Source organism: Galeopterus variegatus, unplaced genomic scaffold, assembly GCF_000696425.1.
Source record: "Galeopterus variegatus unplaced genomic scaffold, G_variegatus-3.0.2 Scaffold1443, whole genome shotgun sequence".
Taxonomy (NCBI): domain Eukaryota; kingdom Metazoa; phylum Chordata; class Mammalia; order Dermoptera; family Cynocephalidae; genus Galeopterus; species Galeopterus variegatus.
The window spans coordinates 312814-340420 of NW_007727554.1; the positions used below are offsets into that span (position 1 = coordinate 312814).

The 27607-nt window shown below is 47.8% G+C and overlaps 2 protein-coding genes across 3 annotated transcripts in view; one reads left to right on the forward strand and one right to left on the reverse strand.

Moving 5' to 3' along the window:
• PFKP (phosphofructokinase, platelet) overlaps positions 1–24005 on the forward strand; it is a 62618-nt gene extending 38613 nt beyond the window's left edge. The window contains exons 10-22 of the mRNA XM_008577059.1: positions 483–608; positions 2238–2302; positions 2754–2823; positions 3094–3240; positions 6408–6478; positions 6976–7063; positions 7710–7862; positions 16403–16567; positions 18577–18638; positions 19371–19482; positions 19807–19906; positions 23124–23226; positions 23597–24005. Of these exons, the coding sequence (XP_008575281.1) occupies positions 483–608; positions 2238–2302; positions 2754–2823; positions 3094–3240; positions 6408–6478; positions 6976–7063; positions 7710–7862; positions 16403–16567; positions 18577–18638; positions 19371–19482; positions 19807–19906; positions 23124–23226; positions 23597–23750 (1416 nt within the window). The 3' untranslated portion in view covers positions 23751–24005. The remainder of the gene's footprint in view (positions 1–482; positions 609–2237; positions 2303–2753; positions 2824–3093; positions 3241–6407; positions 6479–6975; positions 7064–7709; positions 7863–16402; positions 16568–18576; positions 18639–19370; positions 19483–19806; positions 19907–23123; positions 23227–23596) is intronic.
• Positions 24006–25429: 1424 nt separating this feature from the next.
• Positions 25430–27607, reverse strand: part of PITRM1 (pitrilysin metallopeptidase 1) — a 35223-nt gene continuing 33045 nt past the window's right edge. For both annotated transcript variants that reach the window (XM_008577060.1, XM_008577061.1), the window contains 3 exons: positions 27198–27343; positions 26455–26557; positions 25430–26178 (listed from right to left, as the gene is read on the reverse strand). In XM_008577060.1, the coding sequence (XP_008575282.1) occupies positions 26085–26178; positions 26455–26557; positions 27198–27343 (343 nt within the window). In that variant the 3' untranslated portion in view covers positions 25430–26084. The remainder of the gene's footprint in view (positions 26179–26454; positions 26558–27197; positions 27344–27607) is intronic.

Below are 27607 nucleotides of genomic sequence, written 5' to 3' on the forward strand. Positions count from 1 at the left end.
GAACTGTCCCTTGTCTTTATTTGAAAGATCCCTGGAGACTTGCTAGCGTAGAGTGACTTCTAGGCCTGTGCCCACTCAGACGTGGGGAGACCCCCTTGCCTGGTGAGTTAGTGAGCCCACCACGGGGACAATGTGGACACCAGGAGAAGGAAACCCCAAGGTAGAAAAGCAGTTTCCTGAGCATAGGTTTCTAGAAATCGATGGGACTGAAGGAGTCCCGCCTCCAGAATCTCAGTTCTTGACGTTCCTGCTCTCCACCTTCTCTGACCTTCGCTGTGGAAACCACAGTGTCTCTGTTAAAGGGCAGTGGGCTGGGGTAAGTGGAAGGGCTGTGAGCACTGAGACTGTGTTCCAGGCCATGGAAAGAAAGCAGGACATGGATCCTGGGGTGGTCTCCAGTGGCCAGAGGTGGGACCTCCTGTGAGGAGGTGAAACACGGTGGGGGCCTGTCTCTGACCCATCCATGTGCCTGTCACTTCCAGGCCAGTCGCATGGGGGTGGAGGCCGTCGTCGCTCTGCTGGAGGCCACCCCCGAGACCCCGGCGTGCGTTGTGTCGCTGAGTGGGAACCATGCGGTGCGCCTGCCCCTGGTGGAGTGCGTGCAGATGGTGAGCGTGGTGTGGCCGGGCTGAGGGCCGGGGCCACCCCACATCCCGCAATGCCCGTGCCGCAGCAGCTCTCTTGTTTTCTAAGTTATAAGTTTCTAGCTACCAGCACCAGACGCTGAAGGAGGACAGAGACTGAGAGAGAAGCCTGTGATGTAGTAGTTCGTAGGGAGAGATGAGACAGTGCTAAATCTCCCCAGTTTCAGCCACTTCTTGTCCTCCTCTCCCCAGGGACATTCAGATCTGCAAGGGGGCCTTGGAATGGCTTCTGGTGAGATTCTGAGATGTGCCAGTCCTTCCTGGCCATGGAGAGCCTGCCAGCAAATGAAGGAAAAACGAGTCACGGTTTTCCCATCAGTTGTTCTGTAGATGAGGTGGCAGAAGAGTTAGTTGCATGAAAAATTATTATCTTTTGCTTTTTGAAGTTAATTGGTCTTTCCAATGGCCCAGAGGTGTATGCCTTTTATGACATATACAAAGAAGTAATTAAGTCAAGGACTAGTTGAAAGCAACTTTAGAAACATAATTTCTAAAAGCCCATAAGAGTACAGTCTGTGTGTGTGTGAATGCGTGTGTGTATTTGTGTGCATGCATATTTGTGAGTATGTGTTGTGGTATGTGTTTGCGTTTATGTGTGAAAGTGTGTGTCTGTGTGCATACATGTTTGTGTGGTGGTGTGTGTGTGCATGTGCGTGTGTATGTCTGTGCAAGTGTGGATCTATGTGTGTGTGTGTGTGTGTGCATTGCACATCTGTATGTGTGTATGTGAGTGTGAGAAGTCAGAGCATTGAACATTGTGCGCTACACTATTTTGAGACTGTTTCGCATGCGTAGCATTTCTGTTCCTCTAGAGACAAACACATGGCAGATATAATGCAGCTTGTGTTCACACCATCATGTCAAGATTTTACTATTAAAAGCTTCAGTGAGCACCTGCTGCTTATTAGTTTCTGTTCCTCTAGAGACAAACACATGGCAGATATAATGCAGCTTGTCGTTCACACCATCATGTCAAGATTTTACTATTAAAAGCTTCAGTGAGCACCTGCTGCTTATTACATATTTTCCTAAGGGTCTGACATGTTTTTAATAACCAGAGACAGCACTAGAAATAGGAGTATTTTTCTTATCTTACTAATGAGGAGACTGAAGTCCAGAGAGATAAATAACTCGCCCAGGATCCTGAAGTTAACTGGGGCTCATTGGGTGTGTCTGCGCCTGAGCCCTTTGTCCTGGGGCAGCCAGGCCCCTCCACTGCCCTGGGCTTGCTGTGACCGCACCTGGGTTCTTCAGCCCCTACTAGAGGGTGTGTTCAGTTTTGCTTTCCACACCAGAATCAAGTGGAGAATTTTCTAGAACCTGGCCTGAGAGTTTTCTCTGGCTCTGCTCTCCTGGAGCGAGATCCTTGCAGTTTCATGGCCATGAACTGGCGGTGCTGCTGCTTCCTTGTTTTGGAAGCCCCCGGGGCTCCGACCATGCTGGACAGCAACAGGATGCAGCTGGCGGCTGGTGGTCCAGGGGTGGCCACTGCCCAGGGTGGGCTGTGGGGCCACGTGGAAGGACCGAGCTGGCCCCCCACGCACCCCGTCCCCAGATGCACCCAGTCTCGATACATTCTTTCTTTTTAAAAAGACTCAGGATGTACAAAAGGCGATGGACGAGGGAAGATTTAAAGATGCTGTACAACTCCGGGGGAGGTGAGTCATTGTGAAGAAAACTCTATTTGATGAGGAGCGCATGTTCCTCGAGCTTGGCCATTTAGTTGCGCTTATTCTATCTCAACGTAAAAACTCAAACAGTGAGGCCGTACGCCAGGTGCTGTGTTTGCAGGGGGCATGTGTGTGGTTTTTTTTTTTTTTGCACTGGTGGGGGGGTTCTTCAGAACCTAATGAGATCAAAGTTCAAGGCGACACGTTTCCAGCATTTTAAAAAACGAACAAGAGATGCACAAGAACGTCGTCTTTCCTTAGCCTGTTTCCAAACTAGAAACTGGTAGCTCCATGGATATATCAGGGTCTCCTCCTTCCCCGACAGCCAGTAGACAGACTGAGCCTAGCATCTGTGGACTGCCTGTGTGGCCCCTGCCGAGGAGCGCCCGCGTGCTGGCCTGCATTCTGAGCTGTGACTGACAACATCCTTCTCTTGCAGGAGCTTTGAGAGTAACCTGAACACCTACAAGCGCCTTGCCATCAAGCTGCCGGATGGGCAGATCCCAAAGGTGAGTGGCCGGCCTCTGGCCATGCCCTCGTCCTACTGCCCTTGGGCACCCTCTGACCTGGTCGATGTGGGTCCCAGCTCAGATGCTGGCTCCTGGAAGGTCACCCCTGACCTCTATGACTGACGGACCTTCCCTTGTGACCTTTGTCCCCATGTGGAGTGGGGTCGCCTGTCACCTGTCAGGCTTGGCCTGGGTCACTTCCAAGGTATGCAGCACATGGGAGCTCGTGCATGCCCAGCAACCCAGTGCCTTCCTTCTCCTGTCTTGCAGAGCAACTGCAATGTGGCCATCATCAACGTGGGGGCGCCCGCAGCTGGAATGAACGCAGCTGTGCGCTCGGCCGTGCGCATGGGCATTGCCGATGGCCATAGGATGCTCGCTATCTACGACGGCTTCGATGGCTTGGCCAAAGGCCAGGTGAGTCTCCCAGCAGGCCCCGGCAAGCAAACGCCAGGAACCTGGATGTCAGTGTACATGGGGAGGCCAGTCCCCGAGTCCCTCCTCCCAGTGCTCACAGCCCAGATTCTGTGGTGGTGCGAAAATCATGACTGTTCACTTGAGTTATGGCTTCTGCTTTTGAATCCATCCTGAGTTAGATTCTAGGCCCTCGACTTAAGCACAGGGTGTAACATATTTTCAGATTTTCAAGTTTTATTAAGAGGTAATAGCCTGACTGGATATGCAATAAAAGAAGTGTGGTATATACAGTGGAATACTATTCAGCCCTGAAAAAGAACGGAATTCTGTCATTTATGACAATGTGGCTGGAACTGTAGGACATCATGTTCAGTGAAGTGATCCAGGCACAGAAAGACAAATATGCAAGATCGCACTTACATGTAAAATCTAAAGAAGTTGTACTAATAGCAGCACTAAAATCGTGGTTACCAGAGGCTCAAGGGGGTGGGGATGCGGGAGTTGAGGAGATGTTGGTCAAAGGATACAAAATTTCAGTTAGACTGGAAGCATAAGTTCCAGAGATCTCTGTACAAAATGGTGACTATGGTTAATAACAACATATTGTATTCTTGAAAATCACTAAAAAAGTATATTTTAAGTCTTCTCATGACAACAAATAAGTATGTGAGGTAATGCAAATTAGCTTGATTTGCTGTTCCACAATGCATACGTATTTAAAAACATCATTTTGTCATGATAAATATATGCAGTTTTTATTTGTCAATTTAAAACTGGATATATTTTTTTTAAAAAGGCACTAGGAGATGGCAGTGCCTCCAGGTCCGATGGACTCCTACCGTAAGTGCGAAGAAGGTGCCATCGCCCCATGGAGCTGTGATCAGGTTTAAACAGAGCGCTGGGGAAACTCAGAGGGTCTGGCACACGCACACACTCACTGAGATATAAGATAGAAACCTTCGTGAAAACAGACAACACTTCTTGAGGGCTTACTATGTCCACTCGTTCTACGGGATTCACACATACTGCCCATTTAAATTCCACGATGAATCTTCAATATTATCCCCATCTTCCTTATGAGAAAACTAAGGTGCAGAGATATGAACTGACTTGACCCAGTTCCCATGAGGCAGGATGTTAAAACAGGACAGTGAGGCTGCAAATCCTGTCTGTAATGAAGGACAGTAGGGGCCAATGTTATTCATTCATTCAGTTGGTCAACAAATATATGCTTTGTTCATTTTTTATACTGTAGAATTAAATGCGTGAGCAAAGCAGACAGGACCCCTGGCTTTGTGGAGTTTAAGTTTCAGAGAGCAGGTTGATGATGAGTGAGAAGAAGTGAGCCATCATCTTAATAGGCAGTGAGCACTGCGTCAGGGACACACTGGGGAGGGGACAGTGCTGCGGGGGCTGCTGACGCCCCTGCAGGCAGTGCTGCGGAAGGCCGCTCTCAGACTGAGGATAGGCAGGTGAGCCAGTGGCCCATGTGAGCATCAGGGATGTCAGCTGAGGCAGAAAGGCTGGTGCAAAGGCCCTGGGGTGGGGCATGGCCCATGTTTGAGGGTGCTGGGGCCACGTGCTGGGGGCGGGGGCAAGAGGGAAGCAGAGGAGGATGGGGAAAGAAAAGGGATCAGGATGGTTATTTGTGAACAGTCGTAAGGAGCTTGGCATTTGTGCTGAGTGAGATGGAGGGTTTCAAGCAGGGGCCTGGCAGTGCTGATGGGGTCTTGCAGGACCTGGTGTGCTTGGCAAGGGCAGAGCAGGAAGCAGGGATTCCAGCCAGGGCTTTGGAGTAACTGGGAGAGAGGTGCTGGGGTATGGTGCTGTCTGGCAGCCCTGGAGATGGTCTTCAAGGCTCTGGATGGATTCTGAAGTCAGGGTCCATAGGATTTGCTCACTAGATGTATGCAGGTGTGAACAGGGAGGCAAGACTGCCCTGCTCCTGGCCTGAGCTCATGGAGGTGGGAAAAGGTGAGGTGCCGAGGCGTGGAGATGCTGAGCTGAAAATGCCACACGTCCCAGCGGTGTCCGGTAGGCAGGTGCACACTGCGTTCTGGCGTCTTCAAGAGGTGTGGGCCGGAGATGTGGGCTTGGAAGGCTTCAGCATCTAGGTGGTGGATAAAAGTGGGGGACTCAAGGAGCTTCCCAAGGGCAAGAGCAGAAGTAGGAGAGAAAGGAGACCAAGGACTGAGCCCGCAGGGCTTCACTGTTAAGAGTGGACGGAGAAGAGGGGACGCCAGCCCAGGAGGCCCTGGGAAGCACAGACAATCCACTTTCCAAATGGACCAACTGAGGCACAGCAGTGGGTAAGACCAGGGCTCCCTCCACATGGGTCTCAGCAGCTCAGAGGGACCAGGAGCCATTCCCTCCTGGGTGAACCTTGCTTCCCCGTCTTCCTTGTTCAGGCTTTAGGAGATTAACTGGTCCTAAACTGCTCTTTGCTTTATGTAAAGAAATATTGCCTTCAACTATTTATCTGGTTACATCTTTCCATTTTGGATTACCACTAGCCATGTATGCTTGTATAATGTTCATCTGTTCAAGTACAAGTCCCCTAGAAATCACACCACCACATAGTAATGGGTCCAGCAAGATAGTTAACTTACCCAGGTTAATTTACCCAAGTTAGTTAACTTATGTGCTCAGGGCTGGCAGGGCTGGAGGTGATCCTTGGCAAGTTCTCCTTCCGCGGTCCTTGCTGGGTCCACCACAGAATCTTCTTTATATGGTTAAGCAGCATTTGCTTAACCACTCATCTAGGTTTTTAGTTTTTTAGTTGTTTTTTTTGTTTGTATTTTTAGGTTTTAAGACAAGAATTTTTCTTTTAATATTTTATCAACCTAAAAGCCATAATGTTAACTTTCCTTCTCAGTGACAGCATTTGACCAGTGAAAGTTTCTATCTAATGCACGTGATGGGGGTGAAACGCAGAGCCCCCCACAGGCAGGTACCCTTGGCAGTGTTCATCCATTGTTTACGCTTAGGAGTCATCCGTTTCACATCTTGACTCTTTCAGCATCGCCAGGAGGACGGCCTCCTAGCGCTCTGCATGTCTCTATGGGAAGACAGCCCGGTGAAGGTGCAGAGATCTGAGCTGATTTTAAGGCTTTCTTATCCCCTCTTCTTTCTTACCTTGGCTGTTTCATTGTGTGTTTGCTCATTAGATCAAAGAAATCAGCTGGGCAGATGTTGGAGGCTGGACTGGCCAAGGAGGGTCCATTCTTGGGACAAAACGGTAATTTCCAAATCTTGACTCTGACCTGCTCTTAAGGAGGAACAGAAGCCCATGGTCTAGAGGAGGAGCTGGGTGCCGAGGCCTCTTCGAACTTCCCGTAGGGATTACTAAAGGAAGAGGCACCGGGGTAGTCACTTGCCCTTCGCTCCAGGAAGGACAGGTCGTTTTAGGGAGCTGGGGATGGGTCCCGGGGCTTGGAAAGTGGAGCAGGTAACTTGTGGACACTCCCTGCAGTAATTCCTCACTTCATTTATGTGAAGAGCAATATGGTGGGCACAAACACCTTGATGTGATTGAGGGTGTGATGCTGGGCCATGATCACTGCACTGTGGTCCCCGCACCATGTGACTGGCACAAGCAGGGCACCCTCTGCTTCTCCAAGCCACAGGGTGGGCAGGAGGTGGGAGGGGCTTCCACAGAGTTTCCAGAATGAGGGACATCACAGAAGGTGACGCTTGTCGGCATCTGACCTCCCCTCTTAATGTGACTGTTTTCAGTATTCTCCCAGGAAAGTATTTGGAGAAGATCGCGGCCCAGATGCGTGTGCATAACATCAATGCCCTGTTGATTATTGGTGGATTTGAGGTACGTTAATGTTTCTGTGTTAAGTTGCTGGTCAGTTTTGTAGGCATGAGGGACAACCCTGAATTGGCTTCATCCAGCATAGTACTTGGGGGCTAGTCTCCATGAACTGGGATTGTAGGTTCCCAGGTCCAAATACCACTGGATAATTGTAATGCAGAAGAAAGACACAGTGGCAGGATGTGACGTAAGACTGACCCTGTTTCAGTACAGCCACTTGACCCAGAAGTGGAAGCCTGACTCCTGAACTGGGGTTCTTCTATTCAGGGAGTTCCGAGGAATGTCAGGTCTATAGCAGTAACTTTCTCTCTTAAGTTTGAAGTCCATGGACTGTTTAGAGAGGAAGGTAGTTGTATGGTTAGATTGTGTTGTTTAAATCACATGTTGGACTGTGGTTCTTAATTTTTTTATAACTAGTGAAGATCAGTCTCATGATAACCTTTTGCTTTTCCTTAATAAGAATCTAGCAATACAAGATTTAGTCTTGCTTCTAAATGACAATGTCCTGTGTTCTCCTTTGTGCGGTCTTGATGTGTCTTTGTGTTGATGTTTTAGTGGTTCCGTGGCAGCCCTGTGCACCCTGGTGCTGTGCTGTTGTGGTTCTCCCCTCTCTCTCCTGGCCCCACAATTGCTCACACTTACCTAACAGGCCTACCTGGGACTCCTGGAGCTGTCGGCTGCCCGGGAGAGACATGAGGAGTTCTGTGTCCCTATGGTTATGGTTCCTGCCACTGTCTCCAACAATGTGCCCGGTTCTGATTTCAGCATCGGGGCAGACACAGCTCTGAACACGATCACTGATGTAAGTACATGTGTGCAGCAAAGCAGATGTTGGCTGCGCTAACTGGGCTGGCCTTTTCTGTCTACCAGTGCACCAGGAATGACCTTCCTCTGCTTCCACACACATGCGCTGAGTGGGACTCTTTTTTCCAGATCAGTGTATTTAAAAAGTCTCTCAGGCTCTGAACATCGTTGATCTAGCTCACCACATTTTCATCACCTCTTTGTCTAAGTGGCGGCTGGGATGATGTTCCCCTGCCAAAATTCACTCAGTGACAGCAAGCACCTGTAGCTCAGGTGGTGCTGGAGCACAGCATTCGTGATGTGGATCATCAGTAAATTCGTTTTTGTTTCCTTTTCTCTTTTTCTCTTTTTTTTTTTTTTTTGCTGAGCCTAATTTACTGCGAGCCTGTCACATTTTATCGTGATAAGCCAATCCTGGGTCGGAGGGCCCCTGCTTTAATCTTTAAGGGCAGAAAATGAACTGAATATTTTATAGTTTTATTCATTGACCTGAATCTACCATGTGCATTTATTATATTTTTGGTCATGGCCATTAACACTATTTTTCCGTTTGTAAATTGGACATGTTAAACTACATCTGAAACAATATTAATGCTATTTTAGTTTTCCTTTTCCTTTTTGGCCAAAAGGCAATAATGAAACATAGAAATACATTCTTAGTATCATATTTGTAAGCCACACTTGGAAATTCACATGAGAGCTTGAAGATCAGTATCTAACACACAGCACATTTCATATTTTTTCTTAATTCAGTTTCTAAATTTTTTCAGAAACTTTCAAGCTTTCTTTTTCCTTGTAAGATCTAGTTCTCACAAACATTTTTCTAAGATTTTTTTTAAACCCTTGGCATCAGATTTATTTCTAGTACTCGTAAATAAAAAACAAAACACTTTAAAAATAAAAGTCCATGGTAAGTAATGCTCAGAGCTTGTCTCTTGCTGTTCTGAGCTGCTCAGTGTTTCTGCAGTTTCTGTACTACGGAGACCTGCCCAGTGCTTCCTGTGCTCATGGTGCTGGAAGGGGTGTTTGCTTGATTTATTGCAATCACTGACCTCTTCCTTAGACTGGTTTAGCTTTCCTGGTGACTGTCGCTGCTGCTTTCACTGCTGTTGGACTGACTCGGGCTCTTAATCGATCATCAGGTTGTGAACATAAAGATCGATGTCTTTCACAAAATGAATTTCATCATTTTTTAATTGTTCTTTTACCTGCCTCAGCTGGATTTTGAATCCACATAAGCTGAGCTTGCAGTACACACAATGGGAGCTTCTTTTTTGCCTAATTGTTACCTGACTTGAGCCCGCCCTAGGGGGATGGGTGGGAATCTGGCAGCTGTCATTTGCAGGGCTCCTGCAGGTACTGGTTGAGGTTGGTGTTTATCTGCTGTGGTATCTGACATGCACTTTCGGGCATGAAAATGAGACTTTCCCACTTTGTAATTTCAGGGTCCTCTGCTATAAAATTTTTTTTCAGATTATAAATATATTACACATGTGAATTATTAAAAATTTGAAAGCCAAAATATATAGAAAAAATACCAAATTATCTATCGCACTTCTTTTACTTTCCTTAGAGGGATTTTGTGATTTATGTTGTTTTTTAAATTTGGTGCCTCACTTATCTGAGTTTCTCAAGGCTAGGTTAACCCATGATAACCTGTGAGAAAGAAAAAGTGACTAGGTAGTAGTCCATCATTCCTGATGGCTTCAGGCTCGACCACATGTGGTAACTGGGGGGTCGTCACTGCTGATACTGTCTCTGGGCACTGAGGAGCCAAGTTGTCTTGGTGCCGTGGGTGTTTCTAGTCACGTGAAGCCAGGCGGTCAGGGTTACCTCAGTGGACGCTGTGACTGCTCAGGAGCTGGACGAAGGGTAAGACAGGTGTATCCTAAAGGTAAAAGGACTGAAATATGGATGTGGCATGTTGAAATTGCTCCGTGTCTTCCAGAGTTCTGTTGGGTGCAGGCAAAGTGAAGCTGAACCCTCTTCCGTAGGTTTGGATTGGGGTCTGAAGCGGCGAGGCTGGCTGTCAGAAGGAAAGGGGCTGGCGTTGTCTCCAGGAAATGAGGGCACGGGGCCGCTCTGGATCCCTCCTGCTGCTGTCCTGGAAGATCAAGGAAGCCCTTGGGAATTGGGAACCTGCAGTGAGCTGGCCTTAGTTCACCCACCTTACTCAGTAGCTGAGAACAGGTGTCCCAAACAGGCCACCTGCAGGCCACAGCCTGAGGGGCTCCCTGGGCTCTCCTATCTAGACACTCTGGTTACTGTGGTTCGCAGCCTGGCCCTGGGTAGCATCTAGGGTTACAGTCTGCAGACGTCTCCCAGTACCAACCGGTTCCTTTTGTTCAGAGGTTGGTGGTTCTCAGCTGGAGTGATTTTGCCCCCAGGGGACATCTGCAATGACAAGGGGACATGTTTGGTTGTCAGGACTGGGAGGGGTGCTCCCAGCACCTGGTGGTAGGTGGAGGCCAGGCATGCCACTCAACATCCTACCTTGTACAGGACAGTCCAACAGGAGTTATCCTGCTGGGAATGTCAGCCACGTTGAGGCTGAGAAACCTGAAGCTTGTCGTGTGTTATTAACCATAGTTGTCTTTGGATAAATAATCATTTTCTCACTGAGTATTTCCTTCTTGCCAGCATTGATATGTAGCTTGCAGATGTATCCTTGAGACAGATTCAACATAAGCAGCATATGGTTAGTGGATCTTCTGGGCAGAGCAAAATTAATAAAATACCCCCGAGAAGGTATTTAGAATATTCTCAGAATGTAGCTGTAGGGCTTTTCAGCTGGACCTCGTTTTCATTCCTTGACTTTGGCACATGACTGTTCTAATAAAAAACACACCCATGTGAACTGAGTGGGTGCTACATTGATCACCGTGAGGTAGCAGGCAGTGACAACAGACCCTGCAGATAGCCCTGACTTAGGATCACAGAGACACTGAAAACCATCATTACATCCCTAAAAGTCCGTCCCACTTTTCTCAATGTGGATAGCACAAAGTCTTAATGGTATTCTAAAATCTCTACACCTGGAACCCAGAGAAGGGTCACTTTTGCTCCTGTACGACCTAGAAGAAGACTCTCCTTTGTCTTCAGTTTTCTACTTTCTGGGCAGAGGCCCCCATGCCCCCTGCCCCACCCTGAAGTTTCCCTCCTGTTTTCTTGGAGATTGAAAAAGGATGATGGGGGCAGGAGGCAGCAGGCACCTACACAATCCAGCTGTCACCTCGGGTTTCAAGCTGAGTGGAGGCACCACCTTCCTCTATGTCTCAGGCCCTGTGGCCTCCCCAAGAGCCTTCTCAGGGGAACAGCCATTTATTTCCATAGGTCTTGTTTTTGATCAACCCTGAGCTAGATGGCTCCCCAGCAGAGTGAGTGAAAACATCTTTCTTACAAGTGCTGGGGAGCCTCCAATGGCACATCTCCGGATGAATCTTTTGGGTTCTGAAGTAGGGTGGTGTTTTGAATGAAGTCCTGCAAAGAACTGCCACAATCCAAGTCCCAAAGGCAGAGCCCGTATGACCAGTGACCAGGGGATGGGCTGCAGGCTGTGCCCGGGGGAGGAGCCCCCTTCACACTGCACCCCGTGTTCACCCAGTGCTGAATGGCCCCTCTCATCCCTACTGACCACTCTGAGAACTAACCTACAGCCAGTCCACCACCCACTGTTCCGAATCCTCAGGCCACCCAGGCTCTAGGACCCAGAATGTTTTGGATTGCAGGCAGATAACGAGAGCACAGCCATTTGCTGAAGGACGCCCAGGAGGGCGAGTCCCACTCTGCATTCAGACTATGTCTGTAGCAGAGTCTAAGGCTGCTCATGTTTAGTGGGTTACATAAAAGGCTGTATATGGAGTGCGATGGTTTTGCCACCAAACAGATTACAAGTACACCTTGCTTTGTTTGGAGCTGGATTTAGAAACAGTGGGTGAGTGGGCCTGTGTCCTACTCACTGCTGACCTGATTACCTCTCCCGGGCAGATCTGAAAACCTCTGTCCACCTGTTAAATAAACACCTGTTAAATAAACACCTTTTTGACATGAGAGCCAAACAATTTCCACTTGGAATTGTAGTGGTGAATGGGGTGTTGCTGGCCCATCCTACTTTATATATTGATTGCCAAGGTCCAAGAAGGAATGAAAGCTCCCTTGAGGAGGAACATGGTCTGTCCTGACGGAGAGCAGGGAGAGTGTAGAAGCGGGCTCTGCAGCACCGGCTGGTGGTAGTGTGATCACAAGCCTTGTTGCACTGCGGGTGACCCCACCTGCCTGCAGAGAGGTAAAGGCGTGGCCTTGCCCTTGAACTCTCCACACCCAAATGCCATGGCTTAAGGGCTCTGAGACGCCCAGAGAGGCACAGCTGCCCTGCTCATGACTAACTGCTGCCAGCCCTGCCCCTCTCCTGCCTGCCACCTGCTTTGCTAACTGCTTGGCGCCTGTTCTGGCCCTGCCACTGAGATGAGGACCAGCTGTGCCTTGTGGCCCTGCATTGTTGAGGTTCATCCTGCTCCTGCCTGGGGGCAACTCTGGGGTTCTCTCTGGCTCCACTGACCTGCATGGAGCAGCTTTCGCTGGCAACTCGGGCCCCTCCCTGCCACCTTCCTGGAGCCCCAGCCACACCCAGTCACTGGCAGGGGACGTGAGGGTGCCCACTCATTGCCTGGCTGTGCCGCCGCCGCAGGCTTATTACGGTGCACTGGAGATGGCCGAGGCACGGGGCAGCCACGTGGAGTTCTGCATCCCCCTATGCGTGGTGCCCGCCACAATTAGCAACAATGTCCCGGGCACAGACCTGAGCCTAGGCTCTGACACCAGCCTGAACGTGGTTGTCCACGTAAGCACTCAGCCTCCACCTCTCGCTCAGCTTTGCTTGCTTGTCCCAATGCTTGCTCCTGCCCCAGGAGGTGTGCCCATTCTCGGGGCCTCTGCTTCTCCCCCTGAAGTAGACACTGAAAGGGGAAACCCATTTAATCTTCCAGAATGAATGAGCCACATGTACTGTTACTCTTTTTCTTTCCATTAGCTTGACTATATATCACACTTTCCATAACAGGATGAATTTTTCTAGTTTCTCTATTTTGGGGGAAGCCTGTCTCTATTGATTAAAAATAAGATGTTATGCACAGTCCTCTGGATAATATGTCTATACATCTAAATAAGAAGAGCTGTGGAGCCCCTCTCTGGGGAGGCCTGCTGCTCCTGCCCAGAGCTAATAGGTAGATCGTGGTAAAGTCACAGGAGCAAGCAGAAAGTGCCTTTGGGTGCCAGTGAGTATGACAGTTCCAGGACAGAGCCGTGTTGATCTGGGCAAAGGATCTGCCCAGAGCTAATAGGTAGATCGTGGTAAAGTCACAGGAGCAAGCAGAAAGCGCCTTTGGGTGCCAGTGAGTATGACAGTTCCAGGACAGAGCCGTGTTGATCTGGGCAAAGGAAGTTCCAGGCCACTGCTGGAAGTGCACCCTTCCTGGTGAGCTGAGATATACTTTAAGAGATAAAATTGCTCTGTACCAGGAGGCGGCTTTTACCCATAACACATCTGATGGGGAGGCATTGATCCAGCGGGACTGGGACATGGCACTGGCAACCATGCTGCACTTAAGGTCTCCAATGCACTGACCGCTCCACGTGGTCTGTGCGCTGGACACGAGAGCTCTGGCAGCTCCCTGCAGCAGAGGCCCTCACTGGGCAGGAAAAAGGATGATGGGGTTGGGACAGTGACTCCCAGCAAGGCAGCTCTGGCCTTTCACTTTGGCCGCTCACATCTGAGTTGGCTCCAGAATTTGCAACAAAAAAATCGCTCATGATTCTGTTGGAGAGATCCCTTAGTCCAACTTGGCACAGAACCTCGGAAAACAGCAGTTTTATTCTAGGCTCTGCTCTGAGTTGAACTGTAATGCAGGGGAGGGAGGAAAGGCCCTCACTTAGGCCCGAGCATGCTACTCTCCTTTCGAGTGTTGCACTGACTCTCATGACAGATATGGCTCAGTGTCTCCCTTGCGGGCTTGTGTCTGTAGTGCTTTCCGAAGACAGGGGGACGGCCTTGCAGAGCTGGTCAAGCTCATTCCCATGTCACACCTATGCAGGGCCCTGCACTGAAACTCCCCGCAGTCGTTTCTTTGCATATGAAATGCAGAGGGTTACTAGCCGCATTGTCACTGGGTGGCACCTTCCTGGCTTAACTCTAACATCTAGATGCTCACACTTACTTTAACCCTCTCTACTCCACGTGGCTTCGCACACGAGCTACTGGGCTGCACTTGTTGCTGGTCCCTGCTTGGGCAGGAATGGGACCCCCACCCACCCACTGCCCACCCTGGCCCCATGTGGTCGCTGCCTGAGTTCTGAGGATGTCAGCTACCTGGAAGCAAGGCCACAGTCATAGGAAAACTGACCTCCCACTTCTCTTTTCTGTCTTAACACTGCAGTCAAACTCTGCCCTATCTTCTCACAGTTGATTTATATTTTAAAGAAGGAGTGTTGCACAGTGTTGGTGGTGTCTGAGCTGCAGCCTGGAGCTTTCCCTGCAGTGGGACCCTTCCCAGGGCTCTTGCTGGGGGAGCCTGTGTTGGGTGCAGGGGGGCATTGCATTTGCCAGGCGCGTCTGTGGTGAGACACTGTGGGCGCTGGCTCTGCCCGCTGTCTGGCTCATGGCTGCTGTCCACATGCCGGGCAGGGGTGTGACCCTCTGCAAGTCCTTCTCCCACCCGTGACTCTTGACAGAACTACTTTGGTGACTGCAGGGGCACAGCGGGAATGGCTTACTATTTTTAACTAAGTGAAGCCTTCAGATACGCATTTGCTTCCTTCAGTGACCAGCACTTACGGAGCGCTCGCCATGCAGGAGGTACCACCAGGAGCTGCTGACACTGCATGGCACAAGCCCAGCCCTGATCCCTGCCCTGTGGAGTTTGCAGTCTAGTGAGGAAGACACAGCAATGGAGTAAGCACATGAGTAATTGCAGGAGGGCCTACCAGGTTGATTCCTCTAGAGGAAGGACCTGCTGGGTAGAGAAGCCCCTCACAGAGGGAGCGGTCTGTCCTGGGGCTTGGGCAGCCTTTTCCTGAGAAGCAGCATCCGACTCTGGCTCAGAGCTGAGGCGGCAGGAAGGCGCCCGTTTCAATTTCCTGTGGCTGCTGTAGCAAATGAGTACCAACGTGGTGCCTCAAAGTGACACTCACCTGCTGTTCCATCGCCCTGGAGGCTGGAGCCACGGCTGAAACAGGGTGTGGGGTCCAGGGAAGAGCCTGCCCCAGCTCCTTCCAGGCCCCAGCGTGCGTTCTGGGTGCTTTGGTGCCAGGCCTTGTGCCTCTACATCCAGCCTCCCAGGGCCCGCCCACCTGGGTAATCCTGGATATTCTCCCTGTCTCGGTTAGTAACTTCATCACCATGTAAGGTAATGTTCACAAGTCCCAGGCAGCGGGACCGGGATACTTTGGGGGCTGCTGTGCAGTCACCACTGTCGCCCACCTGGGTAATCCTGGATATTCTCCCTGTCTCAGTTAGTAACTTCATCACCATGTAAGGTAACGTTCACAAGTCCCAGGCAGCGGGACCGGGATACTTTGGGGGCTGCTGTGCAGTCACCACTGTGCCTGCAGAACATCCGAAGTGCAGAGCCCAGCACGAGCAAAGGCCCGGGAGGACTGGAGTGTGGCCCGTCCCAGGGCCTGGACGACAGCTGGAGCCAGGCTGCAACCTGGTGCGGGAGTTTCAGGGCCAGGGGTTAAATAGAAAGGCTTTGACGTGTGGTCACAGAAGTAGTGAAGGATTTTTAGCAAGGCAAGAACTCGGGCAGATTTGTGTTTTTTGTAGATGGAGCTTAGTTTGTGTGAATGGATTGGAGGGTCCAAGAGGGGCTGCCACAAGCCGGTTAGAAGCTCTGGCGGGGACTTGGGCACGTGCTGCAGTGGGAAAGCGGAGGATGGCTTTTGTTATTTTCTCCCCTGAGCATGAGTCATCATGGAGGGCAGGTGACGAGACGTTTGATTATAGATCTGCTGCCTGTGCATCCAGAATGTTTCTCTGCTCGCTCTAAGAAACCACCGTGTGTCCTTGAGTAGAGGTGCCCTAAACATGATGTAAACCACAGATGGACTGAAGGTGATACAAATTCTAAAATCACAGGGCACTTTCAAAAGAAAAGATAAAATAGCACAGAGATTCCCATCGACCGGGCAGGCAGCTGACATTCCCATAAAATCCAGATTCACCCTAGCTAACGGTGTTGACATCTGCGACAGCTGCTTTAGCAAGGACACGTCCAGAAGGCAAAGTAGAGGAGCTGGTTGGAGGTACTATCCTCCCCATCACCTCCTAAGGCACCCAGGATGAGGTGGCAGCCAGGCCATCGCGGGCAAGGGCCCTTCGAAGGCTGATGTGTGTCTGGCAGCTATGCACACTGTGTCTGCAGTGGTGGCCGCATGCTTGGCTGGGGAGGTGCTTGCTACAGCGTGGGGTGGGGCAGGCAGGCCTTGGGCCCAGTGCTGGCCAAGGTCCTGGGCTGTAATGATGGTGTCTTCTTCTGTGACCAGACGTGTGACCGCATCAAGCAGTCGGCCAGCGGGACCAAGCGCCGCGTGTTCATCATCGAGACCATGGGGGGCTACTGTGGCTACCTGGCCAACATGGGAGGGCTCGCAGCTGGCGCAGACGCTGCCTACATTTTTGAAGAGCCATTTGATATCAGGGACCTGCAGGTAAGTGAGGGGTGGGCCTCTGCGAGGCTGCTCCCTGGATCTACCCAGTGCTCAAATGAGTAATCTGTGATTGTGGGCTTGCTTCGCGAGGGGCGGGTGGCATTGTGAGACCTCCACATCTTCTACACTTCAGATCACCTGCTCCCTGCATGCAGGTGCACCTCTCTCAGTATTAGGGTGACAAGAATAGGCCTGGGTGAGGCAGCCTCTCATTCTGTGTGTGAAGACTCATCCTTATGTATTTTTTGTCTATAAGTAAATGATTTCACCCATTAAGTAGCTAATGTTTTTCTGAGGTCTGTCGTTTAAGGACGATATTAACTCACTTAATGGGATCTGATACTTCATTAGTTTCTCTTAGGCCTTTTGAAATATTTTGAACAGCCCCAAACTTTGGGTGTCCTTGTGGTCTGAGGTTGGGGAGACAGAGTCGCTGGAAGGAAGCTTCCTTCCTGGAGGGGGCCCTGCAGCCTCCCAAGAGAAGCTACACTGAACCAGGGCACTGAGACGGCCGGGGACTTGATGTGGGCTTCCCACTACATCTGTGCTGTCAGCGTGGCAGAGGCACCTGTCGACAGTTAGAAACAAAACAGGAGCCCATCGTGCTGCACTTCCCTGCTGCATGCTGCTGCTTTTAAAAAATATTTTTAAAATAACAATTTTTTAGAGCAGTTTTAGGTTTGCAGCAAAATTGAGAGGAAGGCACAGAGTTCTCATACACCGCCCTCAAAGTATTCACAGCCCCCCACCACCAACACCCCTAGCAGGGTGGGGCAGCACCTCCGCTGACACCACCCCAGAGTTTACATGAGGACTCACCCTGGCTGTGGCTGCAGCTCCTCTCAAGGCTCAAGGTCTCTGCTCCCGAATGGGCCTAGGCATGGCCAGAGTCCCCACAGGCTGCTGGATGCAAGGAGGTTGGAGCGGAGTCCAGGGCCTGGTGGGACCCTCAGCACACTCAGCAGGCGGTCACAGGCATTGGCGGATGAGACAACTTGAGCAATGCTCTTTAAAGTGATGATAGCATCTGTTTCTGAGCTATGTCAAGTGGAGAGATGGTTGGTGTTAACACTGTCATGACATGGACACTTCAGCTGTGAATTTCTTCACAATACTGAATTAAATATTTATGCTTCAAAAATCTACCAAAAGATCATGTCTCACCAGCACTTTATGATGGCTCTTGGCGCATGGTACATGCTTAAGAAATGTCATCATGACTGAGACTTGGTTATATGTAAAAACTTCACTTTTTAGGGTGAGTCACTAGAAAATCACCTTCCTTTTGCACCCTCCTCCCATGAATTGAATAGGATGTTTTTGCACATTTCCTCTTTCAAGATATAGTTCTCTTTTCCTTACAAAATTTGTGTATAAATATGAATCCATAAAATTTTTTGTTGTTGTTCAGAAAATGTTCATGAGGCAGTTAAATGATCTTCTGTGTAAGTCAGGCAACATATTTTCTCCTGAGTGCCCTGAGATAGAAAACACTGTTATGAAAATAGATAAGGAGCAACAGATAAATGCATAAGCGCAAGGCAAACAAACACCCAGAATAACATGGATGTTTTGAAGGGAAACCTACTTATTTTGGAAAGCATTTCCGGAACTTGTGCATTCCATTGACTCAATAAATATGCCCAGTGATGGGGCCCCCACGCCCATCAAACCAGGAGTCTTCACAAAGTTCATGCAAAGATTAATATTATCTTTTAATTCTATTTTTCCATGAACTTTTTGAAGTACCCTCACGCGCACTGCATTATCTTGCTTTATTGCCACCACTGCACTTCTCACGACCTGGTACACTTGTTTGTTTGTGGTATATCTGACGTGTTATTTGCTTATGGGAGTCTCTCACAAAAACACCAGCTGCAAGAGTGACCCTTTCTCGTTCTTATTCACTGCTGCGTTCATTCCAGCCCTTAGAATCATGCAGTACCTGGCATACAGTAGGTGCTTAATAGATGCTTACTGTCTGATTAATTCACAAAACACTTTTCTAGTCCAATGTAGAACACCTGACGGAGAAAATGAAGACCACCATTCAGAGGGGTCTTGTGCTCAGGTAATGGGAAAATATTTCTCATCTTATTTTCATTCTAAATACAGGTTTTTAGAATCTATTTTACGATCTAAAAACCTAATGAGCAATCATTTCTTTGCCACTGATTCTGTGAATACTTTAGAAATACAGGAGTAAATTGTGTGTTTTGTTAAAAATTTGCTTGCATTTAAGTAGTTAAAGTGTGGTTTAAAAATTTTATTTTTGAAGTCTCTTATTTTGGAAGATTATCTCTAAATCATTTTCTTAAGCTGCCCTTTATGAGGAAAGAAGAAAATACAATAGTGCCCCTTATCCCAGGGGATACATCCCAAGCCCCCTAGTGGATGCTGGAACCGAGGACAGCCTTGAGCCCATATCTGCTGTGTTCTCGGGGTAATAACTGGGGCGGCTACTTGTGACCAGTGGGCGGGTGGCATCTACAACGTGATCTGCTGGACAAAGGGGTGATTCACGTCCTGGGCGGGAAGATGCAGGACGGCGCAAGGTTTCATCACACCACTCAGGACGCAATCTAAAACTTATCGTTTATTTCTGGAATTTTCCAGATAATATTTTTGGACTGTGATTGACCACAAGTAACTGAAACCGCAGAATGTGAAACTGCGGATAAGGGGGGACCACTGTATGCAGAGTCATATAAGGGACAGCAGCCACTACGGGCAGAGCACATTGTCAGCAAGCTCCAGACCTGCTGCTGGGTGGATGAACTCGACTACTTCCTGTTTGTTTCAGAAACGAGAGCTGCAGTGAAAATTACACCACCGACTTCATTTACCAGCTCTATTCGGAGGAGGGTAAAGGGGTGTTCGACTGCAGGAAGAACGTGCTGGGCCACATGCAGCAGGTGTGCCAATGGTCCCGCCAAACACAAAACTAAGCTGTCATTCACGTGACGACTTAAAACCCTTGTCCTAGCAGGGGAAGGAGCTCCATGGGCAGGCTTGACGGGCTCGTTCAAGCGACAGGAACGACAGATTGCTTTTTGCACTGTTCCAACTATATACAAGGACATAGAACTATGCAAAAACAAAACCACTGTTGCAAATTTGAGTCTCTTAAAAACATTATGTGAATTTTGTTAAATAATAGAAATTTTTATCTCTATTTTGATTTCAAAAAATCAAAGTATTGCTGTGTAACTAATGTTTCATGTAACTTTAACCAACAGGGCGGAGCACCCTCTCCTTTTGATAGAAACTTCGGGACCAAAATCTCAGCCAGAGCTATGCAGTGGATCACCACAAAGCTGAAGGAGTCCCAGGGGAAAGGTACAAGGCCGTGGGGGGGTGGCTACAGCATAGGACACAGGGTGCAAGTTGCCCACCCAGTGAATGTACTGCTGCACCTTCTTTTCTTATATTCAGCATTGAGCTGAATTCATGATAACATAGATATGAGACCTGATAACATCGTTTCACTCTTGCTAGTGTCTCAGTGTTGCTATTTGTGACTTTCAAGGTATAATTAAAGATAATTGATAAAATGCTTTATTCCTGCTTATCAGTGATGGGAGGCATTCAAATAATTTAGTAGCACTCTCATTATTAGCCATAACATTGCTGTGCTCACTAAGGACTGTATTACTAAGATCATAAAATGTGACTTTCATTAGTTTTATTTATTTGGCTCCTTGGAACAGCTTTTACTTAAGGTACTTAAGACATCCATCGATTCATACACAACTTCTCTTTGAGAAAAAAATACCGAGAAAGGGAGGCATCTGGACTGTTTCCTCCTCCAGAACCTAAATGTATCCTTTAGTCACCTTGAACTGGCTTTTACTTAAGGTACTTAAGACATCCATCGATTCATACACAACTTCTCTTTGAGAAAAAAAAACCGAGAAAGGGAGGCATCTGGACTGTTTCCTCCTCCAGAACCTAAATGTATCCTTTAGTCACAGTTTACTCCCTCCCTGCTAGCCACTCCCGTGCTTTCCTGTAGTTTGCTACCTTGAAGTTTTCGAAGGCTGTCACCTGGTTTGTCTGGTCTTTGTGGTTAGTGGGTGGATGGAGACCTCCGTGTGTTTCTCTGTGGCATTAGGCTGGGCACACTGTCAATATGCATCTGTTATCTGACACCCACTGCCCGGAAGGCCACCTTACCCTCCCGCTGGCACACCTAGAGCTGCAGAGCCAGGTCCCCAGGTCTGCCCCAGGCATGTGTACAGGCTGGTCTGACCAACCACAACCACATGCTCGCTTGCAGGGTGTGCATTTTCCTTGATACCCCCAGACTTGTTTACTGCTTCCTATTTGGTGGGTGTGAGATTCTCATTGTGGCTTTAGGAGGCTAAACTTCATGGGTAATGAGCGAAATGCCAGGTTCTTACGTTTCCTTAATGTTCTTATTTCTCTGTGATCTGTCCAATTATTTTGCTATTGGTTGGTTATGTTTATATTGTTTTATAGAACTTTTAAATATTTTTCATATTTTGCATTTGTATTTTACTCTAAGATCTGGTCAATCATGTTGTAAATATTTTTCTCCCATCTTTTGTCATCCCTTGTCATAAGTTGTGTTTCAATGAAATCTCCTTAATTTTAATGTAGTTAATTCACCAACCTTTTCCTTTATGGTTTGAGTTTTTTGTGTTACTAAAATATTCTTTTATGCTTAGTTCTTTAATCCACTTGATATGAAATTTAAAGTCTAATTTCATTTATTTTACTGTGGATAAACAATTATTTGGGTGCCACTTATTAAAGAAATTTGTTCTTTTTTCTATTCGGCAGTACAATTTTGATCACGGATAAAGTCTCTATAAAATTAAGGGACTATTACCAGGCTTTTGGTTCACCGGTGGTCAATTATCAGTCCTTGCCAAAGCTCCTGTCTTACATGTAATTGCTGATATCTCGTAGGGCTCGTTGTCCTACCTGGGCCTTCTTCCAGTGTCTGGCTGTGATACCATAGAAATAGGTTGTGAAAGGCCACCAGAAATTCTGCTGGGCTTGTTAGTGGGGAACTGCATTTAGTTAGTAAGTCATTCAGGGGAAGAACTGACATTTTCAACAATATTGAACTTTCTAATTCCTGAACACTATATCTCTTTCCATGTATTTTAAATTTTTAATCTTTTATGAAAGCATTACTTTTTTCCATAAAGATCTTGCATATTTTTCGGTAGGTTTATTCCAAGGTTCTTGACTTTTAAAAAACTATATTATTGTAAAGGGTGCTTAATTTTTTTTTATTGCTGGTGTATAAAAATACATTAAAAAATACAATTGATTTTTATAAACTGATTTTGTGATTAGCAATTTTTCTGCACTCTGAATTCTAGTATTTATTTATTTATTAATTTATTTTACATACACATTCAAGTATGGGGCCTTTTGCTTTTTTCCTTGATCGTCGTGGTTGGTGTCTGGGAGTTACTGCACCAGGTACTTCCTCCAGCAAACCCTGAGCAGGTGCAGTAACAGCAGGACTCCTGTTCTGGTCTCGACCGTGATGGGAATGTTTCATGACTAAAAATTCTTATTAATGTTTAACTGAAATCTTTCTTTCTACATTTTAATATTGACTGTTAGCCTAAGTATTTTCTCAACCATGAAAGGATATGGCATTTTATAAACTTTTTGCCTGAAATGAGATCATCATGTCATTTTTTTCCATTAATCTGTTTTTAACGCATTTCCAGACCCCACTCATTCCTGATATTGATGTGTGTGCAAGACCTTTCTCTCAACCCCCAGTTTTCTGGATCATTCATCCCAGATGTGTTTTTATTAGGGCAAACCATAGCAAGTTCCAATGTCTGACTTAGAATAATGGTGATGTAAACAGTCTGAACCTAATTTTAGTCTTTTCAAAGAACTGACTTTGGATTTCTTTCCACTAATAGTTTGTTTTACACATTAATTTCTCCTTTTATATTTTTCTTTTTACTCTTGGATTTCTTTTCTTCTTTTCCCATCTCAACTTTCAGCCTCTCACAGTATGTGCATTCATAGGCACATTTCTTCTTATTGATATTTAACTGAAGTCTTTCTGCCATTTAAGCTGATTTACCTATTCTAGTATCTAGTATTTAGTGAAAGACTCACCACCACTATTTAAAAAAAAAAAAAAGCTCCTTTCCAAGAATCCTTCTTCCTGTGGTGGTTGTGTTACTCTCAAGGGGTGTGTGAAATCAGGGGGGCCACATCACAACTGGGTCCTCTCTCCTCCCTGACTCCTCAATCCCAAGAAGAGAGGACCCCGAGAGGGAGCAGAGCTGGAGGGGGAGGACGTGGGTCTGTTGTGAGTGGCGGCCCATGATTAGAGGACACTGATTCCCAGGTGGGGTCCACGCCCCCATAGCACCTCCAAAGTGCCTGTCAAAACTGGAGGGAGTCCCCGGCTCAACTCCCACTCTCTTATGCTCCCTGGAGTTAGCTGGTTTTTCTTCTTCCCTGTTCCTTCCTTCATGTGCCATTGGATCTGCCCATTGAATATTATGAGGCATTAGTTCTTAGGTCATTTTTTAAACTTTTACAGGAAGAAAATTTGTTACTGATGATTCCATTTGTGTGCTGGGGATAAGCAAAAGAAACCTCCTTTTTCAACCTGTGACAGAGCTGAAGAAGGAGACAGATTTTGAGTAAGTGCAATGCTGTGCATCTGAATCCTACTGCAGTGAGGAGGGACGGACGTAGGAGTCTTGGGGCAGAGGGGTGCCACTGTTGTGGTCACCATAAGTAATTCATTCAAGTGTTTTAAGGAACACAGTGGCTTTTCTGAAGTTAAGTTAAAAATACTGGATTTCTAGAAATAGCAGAATTTTTAGGAGTATAAAAGTCATGGTTTCATTTGACCTATGAAAATTGCCTATTCTCACCCAGAATTTACTGGGCCAACTGCACACGCCCCATTCTGGCACCTCTGTCCTGCAGCTGTGACAGTGTGGAGCAGTCCGAGGCTGTCGTCCAGCAGCAGGTGAAGTCCATACCCCTGCCCCTCTTCCTTCACAGGCACAGAATTCCCAAAGAACAGTGGTGGCTCAAACTGCGGCCTCTCATGAAAATCCTGGCCAAATACAAGACAAGCTACGACGTGTCCGACTCTGGCCAGCTGGAGCACCTGCATCACCCCCGCAGCTCCCACGGGGAGCCTGCCGCCATCTGAACTGCATGCGCTGCTCGCCCACCCCCACACATTCATCCAGTGAGGCCTGAAACCTACCGCGGACCGTCCTGTTTTGTAACACTTAAGTTATTTATCAGCACTTTACGCAAGCATTGACATTCAGACCTAATAAAGCACTGGTCACCAACATTGTTCTGATCCCAGTCAGGTCCTAAGAGATTGTCTACTGTTCCTCGATCTATGCTTTAAAATGTGTGTGTCTACTAGAATTAAACATTTGGCTGAAACTCCCAACAGTGCTCAGTGTTTTATATTTTTAAGGAGTTTAAATCCTCAAGATGTGTGGATGGCTTCTGAAGGGTTTCTCAGCAGTTCTGTGGGCAAAGGTCAGCAAAATGCTGTTACAGGGGCCTCTGAACTATGCAAGTGTGAAGTCACAAAAGCAGAGAGAAGATTGTGCTCTGACAAAGAGCAACACACACCTTTAGGTAAGCACGGAGCTCCCCTTTGGTCCATGCTGAGAGTGAATGTGGACAACAGCTCTGGCCGGACACCTGGGCGTCGGGCCCTGGCTTGGACAGTGAAAACTGTGCAGGTGGGTGAGGTCACTCATCTCCAGCCTCACATTCTTTTACAGTGAGTCAAGGTGCAGACTTCAGCAATAGAAAGTATGAACTGCCTTTAAAGCAATGAATGTGGACAACAGCTCTGGCCGGACACCTGGGTGTCGGGCCCTGGCTTGGACAGTGAAAACTGTGCAGGTGGGTGAGGTCACTCATCTCCAGCCTCACATCCTTTTACAGTGAGTCAAGGTGCAGACTTCAGCAATAGAAAGTATGAACTGCCTTTAAAGCAAGCGACTCTTGCACACTCTTGATTTCAATCCTAGCTGCACCCTGACACCACCTGGGGGGCCTCTTAAAGAACTTCATGCCCAGGTTCTCCTCCAGACCGAGCCACTCTCAGTCCTGGGGGACCCGGGTTAGAGCTCCCTTGGTGTTCACACACGCAGGATGGTGACCATTGCCCTGATGGGTCTCGTACTGCCTCCTTTCTGTAGTTCATGCTCTCTCAGATCCAGCCTCAGGAAGGAAGCCTCCAGACATCTCGTGCTAGTGCACTTCTGTTGCTTATAACAGAATACCTGAAACTGGGTAATTTGTAAAGAAAGAATACTTACTGCTTATAGTTTCAGAGGCTGGGAAGTCCAAAGTTGAGGAAACAAATCTGGTAAGGGCTTTGTTCTTGGCGATGGCTCTCCAGAGACGCAGGGTGTCACATGGTGAAGTGGCTGAGCAAGACAGAGCTAATCTGCTCACTTTCCTTTTAAAGCCATCAGAACCATGCCGATGGCCAACCATCAAACTATCAATGGATCAATCCACTCACCAGGGCACAGTCCTCACAATCTAATTACCTCTTAAAGGCCCACTTTTCAAATGCCATCATTGGATTTCCCACCCTCTTAATACTTACAATGGGGATCAAGTTCCCAATACATGAACCTTTGGGGGACACTTTTTCTTTTGGTGGCTGGTTGGTACAGGGATCAAAACCTGGACCTTGGTGTTATCAGCACCATGCTCTGATCTACTGAGCTAACTAGCCAGCCCCTGGGGGACACATTTGACCCACAGCACATCTATATACCAGAAATGGAGGGAAGAGAGTTGTATAAAGCAATGGTGGATTATTAAAATAAGTATGGATAATGAGAATAAGATGATAAAGAGCTGGGACTCAGACATTTCCTGTTTATTTCAGTAAACACAAAGTGAGAAAAGCTCAAGTGAACACGTATCCATCACACATGTCCAGTCCTCAGGATGGACCCCCGGGATGCCTGTTTCTCACATTGGCTGGGAAGACTTTTCTGCAGTCCCTGGTGTGACCGCACACTTCATAAATCCAGGGAGATGCTGGAACTCCCTCATTCACTTACTCCTTTTACTAGTTCATTTTCTCAAAGGCCGTAACATGTTCTACTGTAGCAAAATGTCATTTAAAATAATGGCTGAAGCACGGGAAGGTCAGAGTTGCCTCTTATTTTTAAATTGTGGAAATAAATGTTCTAGGATTAATAAGATAAAATAAACATTTGTATCATTAGAAAGTCTTAAAATTCTAATTGATGCATCTTTGGCATTTAATACATGATTATTTCAATTAATTTCTTCTTGGTCACAAGGTAGAAGGGTTTTTGTCTGACGTGCCTGTCAATACCTTTGGCAAAAAACTAAGAATGACTGATGTATTATGGAAAAAGCAGGAACATTTCTGACCTTTCAAATGCTACTCAGAGGCATAATTTTTAAGAGCCTGTATATATGTAGGTCCACTGAGGTCTGAGTCCATGAGGAATATGGTGACTGGTCATCTTATTATCCATGACGGGTCCTTAGCAATCTTTGCGTTCTCTGGTCCCAGTATAGCCACTGCACGTGTGCTCTTCCCAGTGCCCAGGTACCTGACGAGACAATAGGGGCAAATCAGGGCCGTTTTTGACATTGGTATTTCTTAAGGTCAACACTAAGTCTTCACACTTCTAAGTCTCCTTTTCCCCTGCACATGTGCAGCCACGCCCACCCTCATCTACCACCCACACCTGCCCTCACACACATGCCCCAGTGCCCGCCCTCACCTACCGCCAGCATGAAGCCGTGCCTGCACTTACCACTGCCCGCACATATGTGGAGCACACACTCACTCCTCACGCACATGCAGAGCCATGCCGCACACTCACCTGTGGCTCACGGCCATGAGCTGGTTGTGGCTGACGGCAAAGAGCTGCTCCCGGTGCCTCTGCTTCGCATCATCAGAGAGGCCGTACAGGAAGACGTCCATCCCTGCAAGTTAAAGCACAGACCCAGATGGGGGAGCTGCCGTGGGACAGCTGGCACAGCAGGCTGGGGCTCACATCTTGGTGGAGGCTGATGTCATCACACCGTCACTTTCTGCACATGTTCCAACCACAGGGAAGTGTGTGCCCAGCTCATAGATCCAGCCTTGACTTGCAGCTCCCATGGAGCCACGCTGACTCCCACCAACTCGCGCTTCTGGAAAGCGGATGGAGTCAGCAAGGGTCATATAAGGATGGTAACATTGTGAGCAAGGGGTTTCCACAGGGATGTGGCCTTGCCTGCATGTCAGCATGTCCTCAACCCTCACTAGCAAGTCGAGTGGCTGGGTCAGCCATGGGCCTCACTGCGCCTAAGCTCACTCACACTCTGCGTAAGACGCGATTCTTCTGAAATGGCAAACATCAAAATGTTCTAGCCTGGATATCAACAAGCTCATCTTCAAGATCAACGTTTAGGTGGTCAAACGTGAAAACTGTATCACAGAGGACAGACGAGGGGACAGGAAAAACAAACGATGGGACTGCTGCGGGGTCCACACGTACAAAGAAGCAAAAGACTCAGAGAGCTGCGTGGGTGAAATTCTGTCTGTGCACATGTCAAGGCTCTCATTATTCACTCAAAATACCTTTGTCTGAAGGAGCAACAGGAGCATCTACAGTTGAGAAAACAGACAATTTTGCTTCATCAATGTCCTGCTGTGTGAATTTTCCAGCTTTAGCCCAGTCGACAGCCTTCCCAAAAGACTGGAGCGTTTCTATTGAATTTGGGTCCCTAGAAAAGCCAGAGAGTTAAATATTTAAGCATTTAACCAATGGAAAAACAAATGGCAATCGTGTTGACTGAACAGATCTTCAAAAAATTCTACTTGTTAGCAGTTCTATTTTAACACTTCACAGTCCAAATAGCTCCTGACAAAATTAATTACGGTCTGTAGAAATTTAAACCTGACCACAAGAAACTTTCGATAAGGGCCGGCCCGGTGGCGCACTGGAGAGTGCACCGCTTGGGAGTGTGGCGGCGCTCCTGCCAAGGGTT